At 51.1% G+C, this 13,277-nt stretch overlaps 7 protein-coding genes across 7 annotated transcripts; 4 read left to right on the forward strand and 3 right to left on the reverse strand.

Moving 5' to 3' along the window:
• Nucleotides 1–316: 316 nt before the first annotated feature.
• Nucleotides 317–707, reverse strand: An02g12020 (hypothetical protein; the record flags this gene model as incomplete). The annotated part of the gene is made up of 2 exons (XM_059746662.1): nt 317–663; nt 701–707. 2 exons carry the CDS (start codon nt 705–707, stop codon nt 317–319), a joined length of 354 nt encoding a protein of 117 aa, XP_059600094.1.
• A 678-nt stretch (nt 708–1,385) lies between these two features.
• Nucleotides 1,386–2,726, forward strand: An02g12030 (uncharacterized protein; the record flags this gene model as incomplete). Its single annotated transcript, XM_001400294.3, has 1 exon — nt 1,386–2,726. One exon carries the CDS (start codon nt 1,386–1,388, stop codon nt 2,724–2,726), a length of 1,341 nt encoding a protein of 446 aa, XP_001400331.3.
• A 924-nt stretch (nt 2,727–3,650) lies between these two features.
• Nucleotides 3,651–7,022, reverse strand: An02g12040 (uncharacterized protein; the record flags this gene model as incomplete). Its single annotated transcript, XM_001400295.1, has 1 exon — nt 3,651–7,022. One exon carries the CDS (start codon nt 7,020–7,022, stop codon nt 3,651–3,653), a length of 3,372 nt encoding a protein of 1,123 aa, XP_001400332.1.
• A 952-nt stretch (nt 7,023–7,974) lies between these two features.
• Nucleotides 7,975–8,253, forward strand: An02g12050 (uncharacterized protein; the record flags this gene model as incomplete). The annotated part of the gene is made up of 2 exons (XM_001400296.3): nt 7,975–8,050; nt 8,117–8,253. The coding sequence occupies 2 exons, from the start codon at nt 7,975–7,977 to the stop codon at nt 8,251–8,253; spliced, it is 213 nt and encodes a 70-aa protein (XP_001400333.3).
• Nucleotides 8,254–8,755: 502 nt separating this feature from the next.
• Nucleotides 8,756–9,379, reverse strand: An02g12060 (uncharacterized protein; the record flags this gene model as incomplete). The annotated part of the gene is made up of 2 exons (XM_001400297.3): nt 8,756–9,190; nt 9,275–9,379. 2 exons carry the CDS (start codon nt 9,377–9,379, stop codon nt 8,756–8,758), a joined length of 540 nt encoding a protein of 179 aa, XP_001400334.1.
• Nucleotides 9,380–10,049: 670 nt separating this feature from the next.
• Nucleotides 10,050–11,479, forward strand: An02g12070 (uncharacterized protein; the record flags this gene model as incomplete). The annotated part of the gene is made up of 6 exons (XM_001400298.3): nt 10,050–10,334; nt 10,409–10,573; nt 10,623–10,876; nt 10,927–11,272; nt 11,328–11,347; nt 11,410–11,479. The coding sequence occupies 6 exons, from the start codon at nt 10,050–10,052 to the stop codon at nt 11,477–11,479; spliced, it is 1,140 nt and encodes a 379-aa protein (XP_001400335.1).
• Nucleotides 11,480–12,295: 816 nt separating this feature from the next.
• On the forward strand, nt 12,296–13,024 carry An02g12080 (hypothetical protein; the record flags this gene model as incomplete). Its single annotated transcript, XM_001400299.3, has 5 exons — nt 12,296–12,335; nt 12,431–12,461; nt 12,520–12,589; nt 12,691–12,813; nt 12,893–13,024. 5 exons carry the CDS (start codon nt 12,296–12,298, stop codon nt 13,022–13,024), a joined length of 396 nt encoding a protein of 131 aa, XP_001400336.1.
• Nucleotides 13,025–13,277: the final 253 nt, after the last annotated feature.

Below are 13,277 nucleotides of genomic sequence, written 5' to 3' on the forward strand. Positions count from 1 at the left end.
TTGACAACCGAACAGAGTGGGAATTCGTGCTTGTCGTCCACGGCGAGGTATAAAAAGGGATGGGAATCAATGGACCTGCCACGGTCGGGAAGGAAAATCGGTCGGGAAAAAAGACCCAGCCTCGGGTTCTACTATTCCTTTTTCTTCTTTTTCCTCATGTAATAATTCTCTGGACTATTATCTGTTCAACCCGTCCCTAAATATGTCCCTCAGTAACAAAGTGCTTGATGGTTACAGCGAAGGGGAAGCTATACACACCCCTTCTTCAAGTCACACATGACCAGACAATATACGGATTCTTCCACTCTAGTTCCAACTAGTAATCAACCTGCTCCCAACCCTCCATACTGGCTGGACACCCACCACCTCTGAGACTTTCGCCGCAGAATGACTGGTCCTGGATGGGTCTCCACCGCAGATGGCGTTCCACACTTCTGGCTTGTGCTGTCCCTGAATCGTCTGACTGGTGGGATATTGCGACATTCGTGGTCCCAAGAACCCAGTAGCCAACCGGATTACCTTGCGATGGCCTGGTGCTGTAGCCAAAAATGATGACTGAGGTTGTGCAGTTTATACTCTTCCATGCTGTTGACGACGCTCCCCCACTGCTGCCATGTACAGTGTTGCATGTAGTATCATCCGTCAAGGCAGTCAAATGTGTCTCTGCAATTGACATCCATTATTTCTCAGTGTTGCATACCTGTCATGTTCACGGCCTTGGCAGGTACCCGGACGGAGAGAGATATGCGAAGCAACAATTCATTGTAACCTCACCAGAACCGATCAGGCAAATCGCCATGTGATCAGAAGCCACTCGAACAACCAGAACCATGGTTAAATCTAAAGCACAGTCTGCTCTGCCAGAGACAGCAATGAAGTTGTGGCTATTTCCTGAAGGGGTAATATTGCAGTCATCTCCACTGCAAAGGCTCGATCAAACCTTGTAAAGAGTAGATCACATGATATCTGCCTATACTGTCTGAGATACCCATATATAATGGCATAATAGACATTTTACACTTTCCTGGTAGATTACAACCTTATGTAGAGCTGACAGTGATGCTTATGGACCTTCAATAAGGAACAACTTCCCAGCCAGCGCCTGTATGTTCCCAGTACTCCGTACAAAAGTGCCCTAGTATAGATCACATGACTCTTCAGGGAAGAAAAAAGTTATCGAGTATCTCCACGTGACCCGGCATTTTTCGTCTCCGCCTCCACCGGCTTTGATCCATCAGCGATCTTGGATGCGACTCGATCCATAATATCATTTTACTACATCTCTACGGGCTCATACCGCTCACACAGCTCGATACTCTCCCACACTGCACTCTCTCTAAAATCGTTAACTCGACAATGCTATGCTAAGATTCCTCCGCACCGCAATGGCCTCTCTAACTACTCCTCCCCGCGTCCCCATCCCCGCCAACGGGGTCGACTACCGTGGCAAAGTAGTCCTGGCCCCTATGGTGCGCTCCGGCGAATTGCCCTCCCGCCTCATTGCCCTCAAGTATGGCGCCGATCTAGTTTGGGGCCCTGAAACTATCGACCGGGCTATGGCAGGCGCCATCCGCCGTGTGAACCCCCGCAACGGCACCATCGAATTCACCCGCATGCCCTCCAACGGCGGCCGCACCGAAAAGGCAGGCCAAGAATCCGTGATCTACCGTCTCGACCCCGTCCGCGAGAAAGGCAAACTCATTTATCAAATTGGCACTGCGACGCCTGAAATCGCCGTCCAAGCAGCCAAACTCGTCGCGGGCGATGTCGCCGGTATCGACGTGAACTCGGGATGTCCGAAACCCTTTAGCACGAGCGGTGGTATGGGTGCGGCGCTTCTCAAGACACCGGATAAGTTGGTTGCGATTCTGGAAGCCCTGGTGAAGGAGGTCGGGACGCCATTCCAGATCGGTATCTCGGTCAAGATCCGCATTTTGAAAGATCCCGAGGAGACGAGAGCTCTGGTGTCGCGGCTCGTGAAGACAGGCATTACGGGCTTGACAGTGCATTGTCGGACGCCGCCCATGAGGCCGCGTGAACGCGCTATCCGTGATCAGGTGCGCATGATTGCCGACATCTGTCATGAGGCTGGTGTCGCATGCGTTATAAACGGTGATGTAACCTCCAAAGATGAGGGACACGCCTTGATGAAAGAGTTCGGCGTCGACGGCGCGATGATCGCCACAGCCGCAGAAGCAAACCCATCCTGCTTCCGTACCGAAGCCGAGGGCGGCCTTCTCCCCTGGAAGGAGGTAGTCCACGAATATATCAAGTTCTGCCTCGAGTCTGAGAACCGCTTCGGCAACTCCAAATATCTCCTCAACATCCTCGTCCCCGGCAAGCTCCAGGAAGGCAAGCTTGCAAAGGCAGCCAGGTCCTATGCCGATACATGCCACGCCCTCGGATTCGAGGATCTCCTTCCCCTCGCCATGCAAGTGGACGACATCCTCAACCTCACCGACAAGTCAGTCACTACCAAAGACCTCCAGTCCGAACACACCCGCAGCAAGGCCGTTCAGAACGCCATGGAGAACAACGAATCCGCGCGGGCTGCTGGCGGTGCTTCTCGCGTCAAGTCCACCTCCCCCGCAGTCAGCGCAGGCGGCCCCATTCGCACGAACTCCATCCCAGCTCCTACGAAGACCAAGGCTGAGGCGGAGACCCAGGCCGATGTCTCTGTTCCGGCTCCCGAAGCTGCGCCTCAGAAGCAGGAGCTGACAGCTTAACTCTACTCCCTCTACCTGATGCCTCTGCGTCCCTTGCGTCCTATTCTTGTTCTTCTTTCTTTATCTTTTCTTGGTTACCAAGCTACTGTCTCGCATTATCTGGTGTTGAATATCGGTTCCCCAATCTCTGCATTTTTAAATAGATTCCCACGGTGTGTTGTTGATAGAGGCTCTCGTGTTCCCAGGATTATACATACATAGTACTATACGAATATATACGAATCCATTAGTTATGTCTAGCTGTCAGCGTAATCCGCTTTGTATGATCCTCGACAGAGACGGACAAATACACACAGTGGTAGTCTACCCCGGAAAGCCGAAACCAAGGCCAGCACAATCACATCCAAATGATCGATCAATCAATTAATCGATATATTAATAACGCCCACCTTTATAGTATGCGTATTAAAACCAACCTCCGAGACACAGAGAAGTGTAATAAAGACAAACCCCAACTCCTTTTCTATAAGCAAACAGTGTAAATGAAACAAGAGAAACCAAGACCCAATGGAAGAACCCCACTTCCTCATTGTCCAGCCACATAACCGAGATGTTCGGTGAACTACTAATGAAAACAAAACAAGTTCCCCGGCATCTTTCTTCTCTGCGTCGTGTAGGTATATATGTAAGCACTTCCACTCTTCCACTCTATGTGGCGATGCAGTAATGTAAGGCAAAATGTAGCAGGGTGTGTAGGTAAGTAGGTGGAAGAGACCGCTTGTAAACACAAGGTAACGGTCACATGCAAAAGAGCATGAATTTATCAATCGCTGGTGAATCGTGTATTAGACGAAGGGATGAGAACAAAGAGTTGTAGGTTGGATGAGACAAAACAGAGTATAAAATGAAACAAGATTGCGCCGGTACATGTTTTAAGCTACCATATAGCACATAGTAGCAAGAGTACAAGATAATGTGTCATGTTTATGCGTCATCAGATTTATCGTGCTGCATGTCCGCAAGAACCATATCCTCGACCACTTTCATGCCTGCGTCCTCGGCCTTCTTTGACTCGGCGCCGTCTTCACCGGCCACGGCTTGGTCGAGCGCAAGCTTTGTCTGTCCGAGAGCGTAGATCTGCTCTTCGATGGTCCCCTTGGTCACGAGGCGAATGACTTCCACATCGCGGGTTTGGCCGACACGGTGGGCACGGTTCTCTGCCTGGACGTCCTCTTGGGGATTGAAGCTGGAGTCGAAGATGATGACTTTGTTGGCGCAAGCTAAGTTAATGCCTGCACCGCCGGCTTTGGTAGAAAGGAGGAAGACGGGGATGTCAGTGCGTTCGTGGAACGCGTCCAGGATGGACTGGCGGTCTTCGACGTTTGTCCTGCCATCCAGGCGAACGAAGCCAATGTGTTGATTTTCGAGGACGTGTTCGAGGATGTCCATGACTAGTGTGAACTGAGAGAAGACCAAAGCACGGTCGCCATTCTCCTTGAACCGCTTCAAAAGGTCGCAAAGTTTGTCCACTTTACCGGAGTCCATCCATTCGTTGTTCTTGAGAGCGAACCTGCCCAGAGAGTGAGGGTGGTCCACACACATGGTGTGGCACTCAAAATCGTTATATGCTTGGAGTTCCTCGTAGATGATATCCGGGTTTGATAGAGACCATTGTTCCTCCTTGAGACAAGCCTTAGCCATGCGACTCAGAGTGGAGTTATCATAGTGACGCCTGTATAGCAGGGGGTGGATGGCAGCCTGTCGGAGCTTCATCAAAATGTTGGCGGACTTGTTGCCGGTCTTCTTTCCAGCAGCTCGGTCAGCTAACAGCTTGCGGACCTCCTCTTTCTCATGCTCATAAATTTCGCGCTGTGCGAGGTTCATTTCGCAGTACTCAACATGTGAGATTTTCGCAGGCAAGTCGATGACTTGGTGCTTCTTGCGTCGCAAGACGAAAGGCTTCAGCATGGACTTTGCGCGTTCAATCCGTTGCGCGGAAAGGAGAGCTGAATGCGATTCATCCACGGTCTTTGCTTTGTTCGCGAAGATGTACTGAAGCTCCTCCTTGCGTTCCTGGAACACTTTCGGAAGGATAAAGCCCAGCAATGAAGCTAGCTCCTGGAGGTTGTTCTGCAATGGCGTACCTGTCAAGAGGAGTCTGAAACGAGCTGGGATTCTGATAAGCTTCTCGTAGAGCACGGATGTGCTGCTCTTCAGCATGTGACCCTCATCGTAGACGCAGACGCAAAAGTCCATATTGCGGAGGAAGTGGGCATCCACCTTGCCCTTGGCGATCGTGTAAGTAGTGATGATGACGTTGATACTATCTCGGTTGTCTTCAATCGTCTCTCGGATGACTGCCCGCTCTGCCTGTCCAGCGTAGTAAGGCATGACAGAGAGAGTGGGACAAAACTTCGAAAACTCTCTAAGCCAATTCTCAATGGTAGACGAGGGCACAACAACGAGGTGTGGTCCCTTGATTCCCTTCTCGAACAAGTGCGCCAAAAAGGCAATGACCTGGCAGGTCTTTCCAAGACCCATGTCGTCGGCCAGGATACAACTCAACTGGTTCTCGAACAAGAGGGACAACCAATTGATGCCCACAATCTGATAGTCTTTCATCTTCAGATCATCGCGCATGATTCCAGGCTGAGAGATGAAACGACTTTTCCGCGGACCAGGCGCGGGTCCGTCACTATCTTCATCCGAGCGCTGGCTTGCGGGTGTTCCTATCCCGGAATCATGAGACTGAGAGTTGGCGTCTCTGGGATTGATGGATACCAGCTCCAGCTCTCCCTCTTTCTTTCCGAAAATGTCCACGCCCCATTTCTTCATCTCCGCCGCGACTGGCTTGCCGAGCGCTTCGCATTTTGCAACTAAAGAATCCACCGCCTCGTAACCAACCCACATGTCAATGCACTTGTCGACAATCTTGTCGCCGATCGGCTTTGGCGTTTTACGGCCACGGCCGCCTTTGGGCTTCGTCTCTTCCTTCGCCGGGGGAGGAACCGCACGGGCACGGTCCAGGGATGAAAACGGTCGGAAGGATATGACGTGTTTCGCAACATCTTCGGTGATCGCGGCGATGTCAGCAAGGTCCAGGACACTGCACTTGTTGAAGAAGTTCAAAACTCTTGTCTCCACTTGACCATCCCCTGCTGATTCCTCTACGCCAGAATCGGAATCCTCATCTGATATTATCATAGCCTCGGGGGACTCCGAGCGTTGAGGTGACGCAGGCTTCCGTCCCTGGACCAAACGGCCAGTCTTCTTGGGCGGCGTCTCCGCACGAGGCTCAGAACGAACCGGACTGGGAGAAGACACCCTGGATTTGGGTCCCCTCATCAAGCGCCTGCGCGGTTTCGCGTCCTCTTCCGACGGTTGTGACGGTTGCGGTTGCTGCTTCTGGGCCGACAATGTCCTCTGCATGTTCATGGCAGACCATTTGTCCTGAATAGTTCCGCGCGCCTTAATCTGCTGCTTTGCGGGCGCAACAGGGGAGGCCCGCTTGCTCGTAATCAGCTCGTCCTCGGACGAATCAGCCTTGTCCGTATCTGCCAGGTGCTCCAGAGCAGCCTCATAATTCCCACGTTTTGAGAGAAGCGCCTGCATGCATGCGTGCACAGACTTCTGCGGCATGACCTTCAACATCCTCTCCACCTTAACTCTGACCTGATAGTCATCAATGTCCTGCAGCGAAGAGATATTCGTACCCACGGGCTGGGCACGCGAGGGGCCCTCCTGTCGAACTTTCTTTACGGCCATGCCTCTCGGTGTGGGGTCCATTTGAGCTGCCGGGCGCTTCGCACTGGAGGGGTTGAAGACCGCGGAGGTAGTGATCTGCTTGAATCGATCCATCGGGGACTCTGCAACCTTTTCAGGGCTGCGCGACGATTTGGCGAACAAAGAGGGTTTAATATCTATGCTTCTCGACGCTCGATCGTCATCATCGGATGAGCCGCCGCGATAAGTCGGGCCGTCATCCTCAAGGTCTATTATGGGCGCACGCTTAGCCGGACCGGCAGGAGGGCGAAAGCTGGTGCCAGCCGGGGCCATGGCACTGGAAAGACGACCGCCGCTCGGAGTAGGGCGAGAGGGGGAGGAATTCGGACCTGGAGGCGAGGATGCAGCGACCTGAACGAAGGAATTGTTCTTTGCGGAGTATGGGACGTCCAACACTTGCGTGGGCTGAGTGTAGCGCTGGGTGGCAGGGGTCAAGGATTGAGTTGCGAGTGGCTGGAGATGGCTGACAGGAACGGTGGCAACCGTCTCATATTCTGCTGTATCATCCTTGGTTGGGGTACTGTGAACGACCTTCTTGTCGCTCACTGGGGTATCGGGGACGGTCTCCTCCATGATCGGTGACTCAAGATTATCAAAGGAAGAAAGGCAGACGAGAGGATGGCGTCATGCCCCGGGGCAAGAGCCAAAGGGAGAACCGAATTGGGGGACTTGAAAGGAAGATGTCAAGATCGATCGGATCCTCTCGAGGCGAAACGATAAATCGACCGCCTGGGATTTTCTCCGCAAAACGCGCCCGGGACGCGCTGGGGTCACGTGGTCTGGCGCTTCAATTAAAGCCGAGGATGGCAGTTGGAGCAACCCCCTCTGGATCGGGGGGATCAGAGCTCCCTCTTTATATGATTCACCGGTGCAAGGCTGGTCTCTTCACTAAGGCGATCCTCTTTCCAGCGTCTTTGCCTTTCTTTTGTCACTAGAAACGCAGCCAGATGTCCCCTCTTACAAATGGACCAATCAGAGGCCGGTATGGCCTGGACTCCGGAATGAAATCATCCGCTGTATAAAACAATCCATGTCTCTAGTATTTCAAGATCCCATCCAGACAAACAGTGTACTCGAGAGGATAGTATCCTCTTTAAATAGGATAGAAGAAGCTGTACTTGTCATCACCAATTATATCCTGATCCCTTTTTGTCGATCATCCTCCGGCTTTCACGCATTAGTCCCCGGAAAACCAACACCCAACATCAATCCTGTCCGGCACCATCACCACCACAACCACTACGATCATCAACATGGCCACTCGTCGCTCCGCACCGAAATCTCCGTCTCCCAAGGATGTTGTCGCGTCTTCGGGCTCTCCAAAGCCCTCTGACTCAGATGTGACCCCTGCCGTTCCCACGTAGGTGCATCTCATTCGTCCCCTACCAACGAACACTAGGCCACATGGCGGCTATCCTGAACTACCGGGTTCAGCCCAACGAACGCATACACCTTATCAATACATATCACGCACATACGCCCCCTCCCTAACTCTGACTAACACATCACTTCCAGAAATGTAATCATGAAACTTCTCGGATTCTCCGTCGCCATGGTCGTCATTCCTATCGGAATGTACTTTGTTACAGTGGACTTTGGAGGTGAGAATCTCATCCAAACAACCCCCCATTACTAATGTTCTTATATTAAATGACACATCTGAGCAGCAAGCGCCACAGTCGGCGGTATCGTGGCTGCCATCATGGCGAACGTAGTTCTCTTCGCGTACATCTATGTTGCGTGGAAGGATGATCAGGCGGAGAGGGAAGCTGACGCTAAGTACAAGGAGAAAAAAGCACAGTGAGGTACAGCCACACTGTCTTGTTGTCTTTGTTGTTTTCCATTTACTTTCGTGTTCGGCTCCAGGGGCCTGTATTGCAGAAATGGCGTTCATGGATCGCTCTGATTTCGCATGCTAAGTATGTACTTGTCGCATCTTTTTTTGTGGAAGCTATGTCGGGATACTAGTATGTATGTATGTAATGATTTAGGGGAATTCTGTACGTGTTCTGATACCTTACAGTTTACTAAATGTGTGGTTTGTTACGGTCATCTAATGGCATACTATGTCAACAATAAGGCGGATAATACACAGTGAAAGCCGCCAATTTGTTCCCTGATAGTCTGGATATAAAAGCTATAACGAACTCCCAGGGAGAATGATGTATTGGTTCACTTAAAGATGCGCTGCCAAATGCACACACACAACAACAGCAGCATATCCAGAGCGAACATTCCATTATATAATGCAAATTATCAACAGAAAAAGAAGCCCAAAAATCCATAATATGCAATTATGCAACCACTTAAGCCGGTCTCCGCTTCACAAACTCAGCCAAATCCGCCTTTGTCGCAACACCCAACACGAACTTGCGCGAAACGTCCGTAACCACGGCGAAATCCTGCTTAGCCCTCTTCTCCCCGTTAGGACCAGTCTCACTCTCAAAGAACTGCTCCAGCTCCTCCAGCGGCGTCTCCATCGTGATAACCTGGTATGTACCCTTCTTGCGGTTGAATCGCTGCATGGCAGCAGAAACAGGGTCGGTCTCCTTGACAGCGCCCTCCTTGAGCAGCTCCTTTAGTCGGGGGATGCTCAGGTATCCGACCAGAGAACGTTTCGTTGAGGAAGTAACGGTCAGGTGTGTGTAATCGCGTTCGTAGGCGGCCATCATGGCGGTGGAGATCAGGTCATCGGGAGAAACAGATAGGGCTGGGTTGGGGTCCAGATCCTCTACTGTTGCCTAATATGCCGGTGAGTGTTAGTTATTTTGTTCCTGTTGACTCTTGCGGAATACCGATTGGGGAGAAGAGGGCAGAGGACTCACCCCGCGGTATTTGTTTGCCCATGCGGACTGAGCGATGGGCTGCTCTGCATTTTGAGCGAGTTGTTGCTGGGTCAGCGCCTCACTGGCGTTCATGTAGGAGGCCATGTTGTCTGGGTTGATGTGGGGGTTTGTGTTGGTGAGGGTGGTGGTAGTAGTATTGGTGATCAACTCAACCCGCAGTGACTCGATGAGGGGCACGGGAGGGAAGGTTCCGAGAGAACGGTCAATTGGGGACCCTTGAAGTAGTCGAGATAGCTTTCGAGGGTTGCACTCGGTAGATTAGAAACTACTTTTCGCAAAAAGCAAGTGTTTCAAAGGAATAGAGAGCCGAAGTACTGAGTTATACCCAAAAAGCATGAAGCACAGGATGAGGTTGCTCCAATCAGATTAAATTTCATCGCTTCAGATCAACCAGTTGACGGGATTCCCGAAAGCGGTTAGTGCCATCACGCGACGTCAGCGGCACCATCATTAACTGTCAGATACCACTCAGAAGGTTCCTTCCCTCCCTTTCTCTAGAATATCGCTTCTTGTTGGATTCAGGCTGCCTTCTGAATTCTGCGCCGATTTCTTCAATCGAAGAAGACGAGACTAGGTGTGGACGTCCGTTATATACGTCACATCCGTCAGACTATACTGCCGATATAGTGTTGTAAGTGGACCCGCTTGTATAGATAAGGAACTATCGCGATGCAATATCGCCATTATGCTTTATCGCATCCTAATTGAAACAATATAACACAAATCATAACAATTCTAGGTAGAAGCGCCCAACATGTTTCCTTCTGAAGGGGATATCGCTCGCGCCTTTGCTTCCCAAAGCCCTCTGGGCCAACCTCAGCAGATCCAACAGCCGGAAGCTGCGGGCTTGAAGAGACGCCAGCCGTTCCCCGCCTGGAACGTTATCGAGGACATCGAAAAGAAGGCCGATGCGATCGCTAAAGAAGCGAGCCGAGAGTTCGATGTTGCAAGCCAGAAAGCTCAAGCCAAAACCGGCAAGATCGAGCCATGGACTCCCAAGTACTATGCGGCTTGCACGGTTGGAGGAATGCTTGCTTGCGTAAGTGAATGTTCCATTCTGCTAACGAGCGCTGTATAGCGACTTCTGCATACTAATGTCTTGGCTGATCCTAGGGTCTCACCCATACCGCTGTGACGCCTCTGGATTTGATCAAATGCCGTCGTCAGGTCGATCCTCTGCTGTACAAGAGTAATGCAGAGGCATTCCGTACAATTCGCGGTGCAGAGGGTCTCCGAGGAGTTTTCACCGGTTGGGGTCCAACTTTCTTTGGATATAGTGTAAGTCAAGACCGAACCGTATGCGCCGCATAGACTAATTGGACCCAAGGCCCAAGGAGCGTTCAAATATGGTGGCTATGAGTTCTTCAAGAAGTTCTACAGTGATCTTGTCGGAGTTGAGAACGCGGCTCGGTGGAAGACATCTCTGTACTTGACCGCCAGTGCGTCGGCGGAGCTTATCGCTGATGTCGCCCTGTGTCCGTTCGAGGCCGTCAAGGTGCGCATGCAGACGACTATTCCACCTGATATTCGATCAACCTTCACGGGTATCTCTAGCGTTGTTAACAAGGAAGGTGTGGCTGGGTAAGTGCTGCTAATGCAAGCCGCCAATGCCTGGTAGCTGACTGCAGCAGTCTGTACAAGGGTCTTTACCCTCTCTGGGGTCGACAGATTCCGTACACCATGATGAAGTTTGCGTCTTTCGAAACAATTGTCGAGATGATTTACAACACCCTTCCGGGTCAAAAGTCTGACTACAACAAGGGCGCGCAGACCGCTGTTGCCTTCACCGGTGGTTACCTGGCAGGTATCCTTTGCGCCGTCGTATCGCACCCAGCGGATGTCATGGTCAGTAAGTTGAATGCGAACCGCCAGGCTGGAGAGGCATTTGGAGCAGCGATGAGCCGGATCTACAAGGACATTGGCTTCGGGGGTCTCTGGAACGGCCTTCCCGTCCGTATCGTCATGATCGGCACCTTGGTAAGTGTATCGGTATCTGTCCTTCAGATGATAGCTAACTTGCTCTCCCCTCTAGACCGGACTGCAGTGGATGATGTATGTGTTACTTCAGATCTCCAGTATACCCCTCTCGATCAATAGCGGCTGACGTTTTGCAGTTATGATTCGTTCAAGATCTTCATGGGTCTTCCCACGACTGGCGGTGGTCCTCCTGCAGAGAAGAAGTAATCTGGAGACGATTGTGCCGCCGAGAGCTTAGATCCTTGCCTGACAAGGAGGGTCGATTACTCTGTAGAATGTAGAATACATTGTGGTGGCAGTAGTATGCAGGCGGGGAGGGTGGGGTAGTACCGTGCCTGATTTCGTCTCTGGCTTTCTTCATATTCGAGTGAGGAAAATTTAGTGTTTTTTGTGCAATGATGAACTCCCTTTGTCTTTTCATGAACCACATTTGATTGAACCCCTGAGCCGAGGCCGGTGATAAAAGCAGCTGAACTGATAACTACAACTGGTAGAGATAACATGAAGTTACTCATTCCTTAGTAACAATTGGCGGGCCCCAAAGTCGTTAGTCACGCCTCGGACCAATCCGGACAAGCATCTTATCAGCGCGTCGACGTCATCGGACGCCGTCCCGATCGTTTCCTTCTTTTGGTTCCTTCGATAACAATCATCTAGATTTATCCCGATAATATTCACTGAATTATCTACTAGTAGACTAGAACTTGCGCCCAATTTAACTTTGGCTTCCAGGGCGCACCCTCTGGCTTGGCCCGCTGTGGCAGTGATCGCGCCCCAAGAAAAGCGCTAAGGCAGTCACGCTACACCCTACTACCCCTGTGGTACATAATATATCTATACGAACCATCCCCGGGAACCGCCACTTTGCGCTCTTTCTCTTCTGCAACTTATTGTCAGACTTGACTTACTACGCGCACGCTCGTCGCAGACTCCTAATCACAGCACTCTTATCATCGCATTGAATCAATACACCGATTCAATAGTAAACACCACTTGCACCAGAACCACCCCAATTACTGCACCATGGGCGAACACGAACCTATTGTGTCGCACGGCCGTGGAGGTACGTCTTCCTTCTACTACCTAAGTCCCATTCAACAATCCCCTACTCCGTACAAATTAATCAAATCTATTAACATTCACTCCCAAAACAAACAGGCCAAGGAAACATTGGCGCCGACTCCACTGAGTACTATACCCATTCACTCCCACAAATATCCAAATACTAATACACATGGGGTATGAAGATACGTCGACGGCGGCATAGTCCGCGAAGGAGTCTACGGTGACCAAGGCGACGGCGCCTATTCAGCCGGCGTAAGCCATCCCACCCTACACCTGTCCATTCCACTACCTACCCTCTCCTCCACACCCCCGAGCACATCATCAAGCACTATATTGACTAATTGAATGTAAAGAGAGGCGGCGCCGGCAACATCGGCTCTCCGCACGTGCGACCAACATCCAAAATCCCGCACGACGCGGAGATGATTCCCGAGCTGGCGATTCGGCAGTCTGTTGATGGGGATTATCATACTGGGGTTTGTTGCACTTTCCCCCTTATCTATCTATCTATCTGTGTTTCTAGGAAGGTGGTGGCTAATGGGTGATTGTTAACAGCGCGGTGGCCAAGGCAATGTGCACCTTGACGAAGAACATAAGAAGGAGAAAGAGGAGAAGAAGCATCATAAGGGACCCGCGCATGAGGGTTTGGCGGATAAGTTGAAGCACAAGTTGTTTGGGAGGAAGTAGATTATTTCTGTTCTGGGATTGGATGGATAAGTGAACGGATGCTTGGTTAGGGGTGAAAGGATGAGATGAGGAGTGTAATGGGGTGGAGGAGGGGTGTTCTATTGTTATTGTTGTTGCGCTTGATTTGAGATTCCCTGTTGTTTTGTTTCATGGTACTGATTGCTAGAGGTAGTAAATCTTTTTGGTTCTTCTATTATGCGGGGCTGGCTGTACTTGATAACTTGGGCGTTCATGATTGACTAGTATGACCGAT

This window comes from Aspergillus niger (assembly GCF_000002855.4).
Source record: "Aspergillus niger supercontig An02".
In the NCBI taxonomy this organism is placed as follows: Eukaryota; Fungi; Ascomycota; class Eurotiomycetes; order Eurotiales; family Aspergillaceae; genus Aspergillus; species Aspergillus niger.